The 10,457-nt window shown below is 52.7% G+C and overlaps 1 protein-coding gene across 1 annotated transcript in view; it reads left to right on the forward strand.

Moving 5' to 3' along the window:
* Nucleotides 1-312: 312 nt before the first annotated feature.
* The window catches only part of WDR7 (WD repeat domain 7), a gene marked incomplete at its 5' end in the record, with an annotated part of 13,258 nt that continues 3,113 nt past the window's right edge, over nt 313-10,457 (forward strand). Inside the window, 11 exons of the mRNA XM_010015114.1 lie at nt 313-533; nt 918-1,113; nt 1,412-1,626; nt 2,369-3,138; nt 3,469-3,557; nt 4,534-4,623; nt 5,646-5,764; nt 5,969-6,092; nt 6,250-6,363; nt 9,355-9,576; nt 10,347-10,424. Coding sequence (XP_010013416.1) covers nt 313-533; nt 918-1,113; nt 1,412-1,626; nt 2,369-3,138; nt 3,469-3,557; nt 4,534-4,623; nt 5,646-5,764; nt 5,969-6,092; nt 6,250-6,363; nt 9,355-9,576; nt 10,347-10,424 — 2,238 coding nt within the window. The remainder of the gene's footprint in view (nt 534-917; nt 1,114-1,411; nt 1,627-2,368; nt 3,139-3,468; nt 3,558-4,533; nt 4,624-5,645; nt 5,765-5,968; nt 6,093-6,249; nt 6,364-9,354; nt 9,577-10,346; nt 10,425-10,457) is intronic.

The following is a 10,457-nucleotide window of genomic DNA, read 5'->3' on the forward strand; positions in this document are numbered from 1 at the left end:
AATGTCAGGTTGGGACAAGGGGGAATGGCTTTATCCAGCCAGCGAGGAGATGTTGGCCGGAAGCTCTGGGCTTGCAAAGCCAACCCCCTTTAGATGTGGCTCCAGGAAGCAGAAGGAGCCATCACAAACAGGTCCATCCCACCTCGCCACCCTCCTTATAACCATTAGGGAATGCTCTGGGACAACTCGGGATGAGTTGGGCTTCATTCCAAGAGGTGTTTCGGGAGCAGATGGGGCTTGGGCTGCAGGGAAGTTCTCAGACCTCACCTCTTCTCCCTTTCTTTCCCCTTCCTTCCACCCCTCTTCTCCCAGGTTGGCCACCTCACCGGACCCTGCGAGGCCACCGCAACAAGGTCACCTGCTTGCTGTACCCCCATCAGGTCTCTGCTCGCTATGACCAGAGGTACCTGATCTCAGGGGCCCTGGACTTCTCCGTCATCGTGTGGGACATCTTCTCCGGGGACATGAAGCACCTCTTCTGCGTCCACGGCGGGGACATCACCCAGCTGCTGGTGCCCCCGGAGAACTGCAGCGTAAGCGGGTTCTCGAGCCCTTCTCCGTCGCTTCTCCCGCCTTCCTTGGAGCTCTCTGGATCCTTGTGGAATGCCGGGAGGCTCTGGTAGAACTCCAAAGGAGGAAGTTCTTCCCAAAGGAAGGGGTTGGGCAATGAGGGTTGTGGCTGTCCCATCCCAGGGGCTTTGGAGGGAGGAGATGAGCTGGAAGGGCCAAGCCTCATGGGGAGCACGAGGTTGGATTCAAGAGAGCTCAAGTGACCTCTGGCCGTACGTTGCCGTGGGTTTGGGTTCTCGAGCAGGTTCTTCACCCACCGCCTTTGGGTGCTGGAGAAGCCAGCGGGGAAGTGCCACCTCTGTGCAGGCCACTTAAAGACTTCTTCTTCTTCCTCCTTCTTCTCCCAGGCCAGGGTCCAACACTGCATCTGCTCGGTGGCCAGTGACCACTCCGTTGGGCTTCTGAGCCTGAGGGAGAAGAAGTGCATCATGTTGGCCTCGAGGCACCTTTTCCCTATCCAAGTCATCAAGTGGAGGCCTTCTGATGACTACCTGGTGGTGGGATGTTCGGATGGGTCCGTCTACGTCTGGCAGATGGACACAGGTAAGGAGGAGCTGGAAGGAGCTGCTGGAACAGCACCTTCAGGTGTACATTGAGGTGTGGACTTAGAGGTGGTCCCACGTGAAGCTGTTGGAGCAGGTCCAGACGAGCCCATGGAGATGCTGGAGAAGGCTCCAGGCCATGAGGGTGGTGGGACCCCGCAATGGCTTGAAGCTTCAGCTGCCCCATCCACGTTGGCCAGAGCCTGCGGTGACCTGGGCTAGCAGCAGGTGTCCCAGTCCATTGGGAATTAGCTTTTCCATGTGCTTTTGGCTTCTCCTCCTCTTCGACCTCCCCCCAGGTGCTCTGGACAGATGCGTGATGGGCATAACAGCGGTGGAGATCCTGTCTGCCTGTGACGAGGCCGTGCCAGCAGCCGTGGACGCCCTGAGCCATCCTGCTGTCAACCTCAAGCAGGCCATGACCAGGAGGAGCTTGGCTGCTCTGAAGAACGTGGCCCACCAGAAGCTCCAGACTCTGGCCACCAACCTCCTGGCTTCGGAAGCCTCGGAGAAGGTGAGGTGGCTTCCAGCTAGAGGAGTCTTGGAGGATCTAAACCACCTTGGGAGCGGTCTGCAGCAGCAGCAGCAGCCAGGTTCCTGGGGGGGGGTGGCATCTGGAGTTCCATCTGAAGCCCACGTTGCACTTGGGTTCTGCTTGTGTGGAGGCAGGGAATGGTTGGGTTGGAGGGGACCTTAAAGCTCAGCTTAAAGCCCATGTCCTTCCTCCTAAGCTCATGTCCTTCCTCCTAAACTCGTGTTCTTCCTCCTAAACTCATATTCGTCATCTTAAAGCTCATGTTCTTCCTCCTAAACTCATGTTCTTCCTCCTAAGCTCATGTTTTTCCTCTTAAACTCATATTCGTCATCTTAAAGCTCATGTTCTTCCTCCTAAGCTCATGTTCTTCCTCTTAAGCTCATGTTCTTCCTCCTAAGCTCATGTTCTTCATCTTAAAGCTCATATTCTTCAGCCTAAGCTCATGTTCTTCATCTTAAAGCTCATGTTCTTCATTCTGAACTCATGTTCTTCACCTTAAAGCTCCTGTTCTTCACCTTAAGGCTCATCTCAGCTCCTCCCTGTGCGGGTGGTGGGACACTGGGACGGGTCGAAAGGAGAAGCTGGAGCTGCCCCATCCCTGGACTGTCCAAGGCCAGGTTATAGCCACCTGGTGTCCCTGCTGGAACTAGCTGAGCTCTCAGGTCCCTTCCATGACCTGCTGGTGAGGAGCAGATTCCAAACGGTTTTCCTTCTTTTCCAGGGCAATTTACCCAAATACTCCCACAACTCCTTGATGGTCCAAGCCATAAAGACCAACGTGACAGATCCAGACATCCACGTGCTCTTCTTCGATGTGGAAGCCCTCATCATCCAGCTCCTGACCGAGGAGGCCTCCAGACCCAACCCCACCTTGGTTTCTCCAGAGAACCTCCAGAAGACCTCTGGTACCTCGGACAAAGGAGCTTCCTTTCTGGCTGGGAAAAGAGCTGCTGTCCTCTTCCAGCAGGTGAAGGAAACCATCAAGGAGAACATCAAAGAGCATCTTCTTGACGAGGAAGATGACGAGGATGACTACTTGAAGCAGAGGAGAGAAGACGGTGACCCCGAGTATCGCTCGAGCAAGTCCAAGCCCTTAACTCTCCTGGAGTACAACCTAACCATGGACACAGCAAAGCTCTTCATGTCCTGCCTCCATGCCTGGGGCCTCAACTCGGTCCTGGATGACCTTTGCCTTCATCGCCTGGGGATGCTGAAGCCACACTGCTCCGTGTCCTTTGGCCTCCTCTCCAGAGGTGGCCACATGTCCCTCATGCTGCCGGGTTACAACCAAGTCCTTGGCAAAGCCTCCTCTGGTGGCCTGGACGCAGGGACGAAGATGTCCCTTCCGGAAGGACTTGGCAAGGGGACTTATGGGGTGTCCAGAGCTGTGACCACCCAACATCTCCTCTCTGTCATCTCCTTGGCCAACACCCTCATGAGTATGACCAACGCCACCTTCATCGGGGAACACATGAAGAAAGGGCCCAGCAGGTAAGGCGAGAACCCGCTTGCAACTTGGAGTAACTCCCTTGAGGAGCCGAGGAGGACGTGCAGTTGTGCCCGTACATGAGCCTGGCTCATTGGGGAGACCCTTGGTAGCCTCATTCCAGTGCCGTGGAATCATGGAATGCTTCGGGTGGGAAAAGAGCTTAAGATGAGCCCATTCCAAGGCCTCCTGGAAGGAGTAGCTTAAAGATGAGCTTTTCCCTGCCCCGGAGGAAGCTTTCCTGGGAATTGCACCTGAAATGAGCAGCTTTGTGGTGCTTTTCCCTTCTTTATCCTGCTTTTCCTTCTCCTTTTCCATGTGTCTTCGCTCCTCAGGCCCCCCAGACCAGGCCCTCCTGAGAGCTCGAGAGGAAAAGCTCCCTCTGCAGGTGCAACTCCAGCAGCCCAGGGACAGATCAAGCAAGGTAAAACGTGTTTGATATCACGTTTGATATCACGTTTGATATCCAAGAGCCTTCCACTTCTTGCTACTCACCTTAGCCCTTGAGTAGCAAGAGAGGAAAAGGGGAGGAAGAAGCTCTGTGATGCTCAAAGAGGGATTTCCCCTCCTCTTGGAGGTTTGGAGGCTGTAACTACACAGCTTAATACTTACAATACACAGCTTAATACTTACACAGCTTAATACTTACACTACACAGCTTAATACTTACACAGCTTAGTACTTACACAGCTTAATACTTACACAGCTTAATACTTACACTACACAGCTTAATACTTACACAGCTTAGTACTTACACAGCTTAATACTTACACAGCTTAATACTTACACTACACAGCTTAATACTTACACAGCTTAATACTTACACTACACAGCTTAGTACTTACACAGCTTAGTACTTACACAGCTTAATACTTACACAGCTTAATACTTACACTACACAGCTTAATACTGACACTACACAGGTTAATACTGACACTACACAGGTTAATACTTACTACACAGCTTAATACTAACACTACACAGGTTAATACTTACTGCACAGCTTAATACTAACACTACACAGGTAAATACTTACACAGCTTAATACTTAGACTACACAGCTTAATACACTACACAGGTTAATACTTGGGTATTGCTGGGAATAGAGAGCTGGAGGAGGAGGAAGGATTTACTCACTTGGTAGATGGTAGGAGCAGGTCTATGCCATAAGGTCCATACAAGAGGTTCAATGTTCAGAGCTGCTTTCCCATCACCTTCGCACCAAGGAGTAAACGTGGTGGAGGGTGTTTGAGTAACCAGCTTGAGCATCAACTTCTGGAGTTGCTGCTGGCTTTACACCATGGAGTATGTACACATCATTCTCCAGTGGTTCCAAAGGTGCTCTCCTCACTTACCTCTTTGTTTCTCTTCTCTTCCTTTCTCCTCCTCTCTTGTGCAAGTTGCTCCTGCTGTTTCCTCCAGCCCTGAAGCTGCTCCCTCGGCCTCTGACACTCCTCCTCCTTTACGTAGCTGTTTCTTAGTCAACGAAGGTACTCTGTCCTCACTTTACTCCTTGTCTTTGACCCTGCAGCTCAGTGCTGTGGCTCCACGTAGGTAGGTGGCAAAGAGGGGGCTTGGGCCACCCTTGGCCAGGAGGTGGTGGGAGAGGACGAGTAGGTGCGACCGCTTGGACGGTCGCGTCTGAACTGGTGTAACAGGGGCGGGAGAGCCCTTGGAGCTCCTCCACTTGCAACAGGGCCACTTCCCATAGAGCAGGTTACTCCAGCCTGGCCTTCAAATGGTGTTCTCCTTGGTGTGTGTCTACCCTTAACCCTTATGTAAACTACTCGGGGTTTGCGGTGGGGATGAGTTGAGTCTCGGGTGTGTTTGAGAGCATCACAAACCATGTTCTTCCACCACAAAGGGACACAACCCCCCACTAAACATAACCCTGTTGTAGCCCTGGAGGTAAGTTCTTTAAGTCAGAAGTGTGTTACTACTCTTAGGAAGCTCTTACTGTAAGTACCTATAGAGATTACTCCACGTAAAGCCTTCTTTCAAGCATCTGAAGTAGAAACAGCTCTGCCTTGACTGCTTGTACCCAGCATTGAGGGTCGTAGTATGATTAGAGTAAGCACATTGAAGGCAGAGTTGGGGGAAAGTAAGGATAACACAGGTACAAACCCTTTCCAACAGCACATAGACCCTATTGCATGTCTCTAGTAGTAGCTCGGGCACTACATTGGCTTTACTCAGGTCCCGCAGCCACTACCACGAGGAGTGATGCTACTGGTGCGTTGCTCTCGAACTTGGCACCACACTTTAGGCTTTTGGAAGCAATTGGCCAGGATATTTAGGGCCTTTTAGGGTGTCTCATTCCCAAGCTTCCATCCTTGGAGCATGGAATAAGAGCGGGATAGAGGAGCAGGATAGACCAAGAATCCCTCTTTCTCCCACCTTCTCAAGTCCTTCTCCCCACCTTGGTGGCCAATGTTCTCCATGGCCAGCATTGAAGCTCCCCCCCACCTTTCCCTGCTTCCATGGGTATTCCTTTCGGGATCTGTGCTGACAGGATGGAGCCAGCTGGCTGCTCTGCACTGCGTGATGCTTCCCGACCTCCTGGGCCTGGAGAAATTCCGACCTCCTCTCCTGGAGATGCTGGCCCGAAGGTGGCAGGATCGCTGCTTGGAGGTGACGGCCCTTCCCAGCCCTTCCCCTCACCCACCAGCCTCGCCCGTGAAGAAGGTCCCTTTTCCAGCTGGAAGAGCAGCCTCATCCCCTCCTTCCCCGAGGTCCCTTCCAAGCTGGCGTTCCCTCTGCGCCACCTTCCCTGTGTCCTTCGGGAAGCTTCTCGGTGCTCTTGGAGTTGATGGGATGTTCCTGTGGGATTTGCAGGTCAGAGAAGCAGCCCAGGCCCTGCTGCTCGCCGAGCTGAGGAGGATCGAGCAAGCGGGGAGGAAGGAGACCATCGATGCCTGGGCTCCTTACTTACCCCAGTACATGGACAGTGTCCTCTCACGTGAGTCATCCCTTGGGAAGCAGGAGGACACCTTGGGAGAAGCCCCCCGATCCAACTGGCAAACGGGAATGTTGGGGGAAGGGAAAAGGGTCTTTCCTTTGATGTTTAAGGCCGTGTTCCCCCAACCCCGCTTTGATTTGGGGGGTGCTTCTTGCAGCTGGAGTGAGCACAGAAGGCCCCCAGGGAGGCGGCGGCAGCCCGGATCCCTCGGGAATGGAAGCAAAGGTCCAGGAGGAGGAGCACGACCTGATTGATGATGACATCGCAGCGGGTGAGCAGCATCCGTGAGGAAACCTGGTGCAGGTTGCTCCAAGGGGCGGGGGAGGTGGGGCTGCTCCTGCTCCGCCGTGTAAGGAAACAGCTGGGAAGCTGCTGAGGGAGAAATGGGCTTCCTCAGTCGGCAAAGCTACTCTGGGTTTACTCCAGCACTACTCTTACTTCTTAGTTCCTAGCGATGCCCAACGTGTTCAGCTGCTTGTGGAGTCAAGGCCTTGGTGGCACCCCTTAAGCTCTTCACGCCGCTCACCACAAGAGGGAGCTGTGCGCATAGGTTACTCCGCTGCTCCACCAGCTCTCCTCCAAGTCGTTGTGCACTTGGAGCTTTACTCCTCCCTTGGTGGGTTCCTGGGCCTAAAAGGAGGAGAATCCACCTTCTGGGGCTGGTCCTACTCACTACAGGTGTAGCCAAACCCAGGACGTGGCTTTGGTTGGAGAAGCTGAGCCCTAAAGGCCCCATAAGCAGCTCTAGAGGCACATTTCCTGTCAAATTCCTTAAATCCCATTGGTATTCCCATGTGAGAGCACAAGAAGAACGTTATCGAGCCACTAGATGAGGTTGGGCTCCAAGCTGGCCTTGAACATTCCAGGGATGGGGCAGCCTCAGCCTCTCCTTTCATCCCATTCCAGTGTCCCACCACTTCCCAGTATCCCATCTCAGTGTCCCTAAAGCCATTCCCTTTATCCTGTCCTTGCATCCCTTGTCCAAAGCCTTTTCTAGCTTTCTTATCCCTTTAGGAAGCAGCTCGAGGGCCTTTGGATCAACCCCATTTTAGGGCCTGCCTTTGGAATTGTCCTCTTTTCCCACCAAAATCCACAGTGCTTTTGTCCTTCCCTTTCTCTTTTCCACCTCTGCCTCTTGGAGGTGAATTTTTCCAATGGGAATGGGGGTGAGGAACCCTCCTGTTGGGAAACTGGAGCCATGTATCACTGTTAGGAGACACCAAACCTCCTGGAGCCAAAGGATCCAGCAGGAAAAGCTCCTTCCAAAGCACTGATCCCAGCCTCAAGCTGACAGTTTATATGGAAAATATCCTGATGGCATTCCAGGAATAATTAAAAGCAGGAAAAATAGGGAAAGGTGGAATTCTCCCTCTCATCCAGAGGGTTTAAGGTGGGATATTGTAAAGGAGGAGAGTTGGGGTTTTGTCGTATGTGGGCATTTTGGGGGTGGATTTGGGTTTAGTTTCTTGGCTGTGGAGGTTCTTGGGATAGAGGGGCTTTTTTGGGATTTGAGGTGGGAAATCCCCCCCTGCAGCAGCATAAAGACCATCCCGGAGCAGATTCCTAAGGAGACACTAAGAGTATTTCCCACCTTGTTGTAGCTGCTTAACAAAGAGTTAACTCCTGGAAATCCGCGTGCTGGAATCTATGGGATCAGCACCTCCACACATCCCACTGCAGGCCTGGACTTTTCCTCTTGGATTCCATAGTAATTCCAGCTAAAAGGTATCCTGGGATGCTGGCGAGTGCAATGGGCTCCGGGATGGGGCTTGGAGCAGGGAAGGTGGCCTGACTTGCCCCTGGATGAGCCCAGGGTCTTTCCCAATCCAAACCATTCCATGAGGCAGCGCTTCCCGCTGATTCCCATTGTGCTGTTTGCAGTCCCACTGGAAGGATGCATCCTTTGGGATGTAATGAAGGGTTAACTTCCAAGGAAAGGCAGGAGGGGAGGGGGGCTTTCAGTTCCCACTGGAAGCAGCCCATGTGTTCCCTCTCCCTTTCTTTCCTCAGCCTCTCCTATTGAGCCAGATCCCGCCATTCCCTGCTCCAGCATCTGCTCCCAGCACATGGGGATCCAAATCCATAAATCAGGGCAGGATTGGGCACCAAATTCAGCTGCATCTCTCAGGGCAGCCCGGAGCAACTGGGATGTACATTAACACACAGAGCCCAGCTAGAGACGGGCAGCTGATTCCTGCAGCCGGGAATCCCGGAGCAGCTCAATCTTGGCTTTGTTCCAGCCCCTTTTCCATCCTTTTTCCTCAGCAGGCAGCTCCTATTGATTTCTTTCCTCCCCCTCTTCCCTTTGTTAACACTTCCCAGCTCTTTGCTCAGCCTTTTGGCAGCCTGAGTGCAGCTCGTCGTCTACTCCAGGTTGTAAACTGCGAGCAGCTTCCTCCGGGGGAGCCTTTAGTAGCGAGAGAGGTGTGTTAATGCCCCCTCGTTGAACTGCAGGGCTGGTGAGTCTTACTCAGGGTCAGGTGGTGCCTCCTCACGCTCTTCAGACTCCATGGAATATGCATGGAGATAGCTATGGATAACCGTTATGTAGGGATAATAGCTATGGATAACCGTTATATAGGGATAATGGCTATGGATAACCGTTATACAGGGATAATGGCTATGAATAACCGTTATATAGGGATATAATGGCTATGAATAACCGTTATGTAGGGATAATGGCTATGGATAACCGTTATACAGGGATAATGGCTATGGATAACCATTATATAGGGATAATAGCTATGGATGACTGTTATATAGGGATAGTGGCTATGGATAACCGTTATACAGAGATAATGGTTATGGATAACCGTTATATAGGGATAATGGCTATGGATAACCATTATACAGGGATAATGGCTATGGATAACCATTATATAGGGATAATGGCTATGGATAGCTCCTACTAGGATGGGAATCAGGGGGCTGGAGTAGTAGATGTGTGGCACAGGCTTGGAACTGGATGAGCTTTAAGGTCCCTTCAACCCAAAGCATTCCCTGGGTAAATGACCCAGCAGCCTTGGGGCCAATGCAGAATTCCATGGATTTTTCTATCAGGTGAACAACTCGCACTGGAACGACCCAGTGGCTCCAGGGGGTGGTTTGTAACTACCACTTTGCAATAGGTAGTATCTGGACTCGTCCCATGGGTCGAGAAGGAACCTGGAATCATCTGCAGGCCAAGTGCACCCTGTCTCTGAGGAGCACCCTGTTGCAGCACTCAGCCATAAGCTTACTACGAACTTCCTCCCCATTGCAGGTTGTCTCTCGGGGCTCCCCCAGCTGAAGAAGGTCTCCACCTCCTACGAGGAGAGGAGGAAACAAGCCACGGCCATCGTCCTGCTGGGGGTCATTGGGGCAGAGTTTGGAGCTGAGATAGAACCTCCCAAGCTTCTCACTCGGCCACGGAGCTCCAGCCAGATTCCGGAAGGATTTGGCTTGACCAGTGGTGGATCCAACTACTCCTTGGCAAGGCACACGTGTGAGTATCCCATGAGTGACCTTAGAGCTTTCTCTAAGCCCACCGTAGCCCCTCGTGTTTCTTCCCCTCCCACTGCAGTGGCTCAAGATCCATTCTTGAGCCAGTAAATAAGGTTTAGATCCAACTTATCCCAATTTAAGGAGCGAGCCCAACTAAGGTGGCTTCAATCCATCCTTCTTCTCCGTCTGGAATTGTGTTAGAGTGCCCCAGCAAGTCGTATTTCATCCCAAATCTGCTTAGGCCGGAGCAGGAAGGAGCAAGCCAATAGGAATCTGGTCATCAATCTGTCTTTATTCCTATTAAATGCGTAATTCCATTAAATCCTGCTCTTTAATTCCATGGAAATGATGGAATGCTTTCTAAAGGGAGCTGCTTCCCTACAAATCATCATCAGCCCAGCCCCAAGGAGCCCACTTTGCCATCGCGCTCACCAAGCTATAGCTTAACCCCACGTTTTCTCCCAATTCCACGGGAATTCCTTAAGGAATGTGGGCAAGCCATGACAGTGGGAGAGGCACAGTGGCCATGGCATGGATTTAAGGAGCTTTAGATGGGATATTGGGGAGCTGCTGTGAAACCATGGAGCCAAGGCGTGGACCAGCGCCGGCTGCGAGCAGGGCCAGTAGGGGGGGGGGGGGATGTTTGAGCTCGGAGCTCCACCTGCCCTTCCCCAACCGGCTCCCTCAGAAGGTGCCTGGAGCTTCCCGAGCACAAAGCTCCTTCCCAGCGCCATTCCCGAGGCTCATCCCAGCCTTTTCCCCGCTCCGCAGGCAAAGCGCTGACCTTCCTGCTGCTGCAGCCGCCCAGCGCCAAGCTGCCGGCGCACAGCACCATCCGCAGGACCGCCACCGACCTCATCGGCCGCGGCTTCACCGGCTGGG

The sequence above is a fragment of the Nestor notabilis genome, unplaced genomic scaffold (genome assembly GCF_000696875.1).
Source record: "Nestor notabilis isolate BGI_N333 unplaced genomic scaffold, ASM69687v1 scaffold7615, whole genome shotgun sequence".
In the NCBI taxonomy this organism is placed as follows: Eukaryota; Metazoa; Chordata; class Aves; order Psittaciformes; family Psittacidae; genus Nestor; species Nestor notabilis.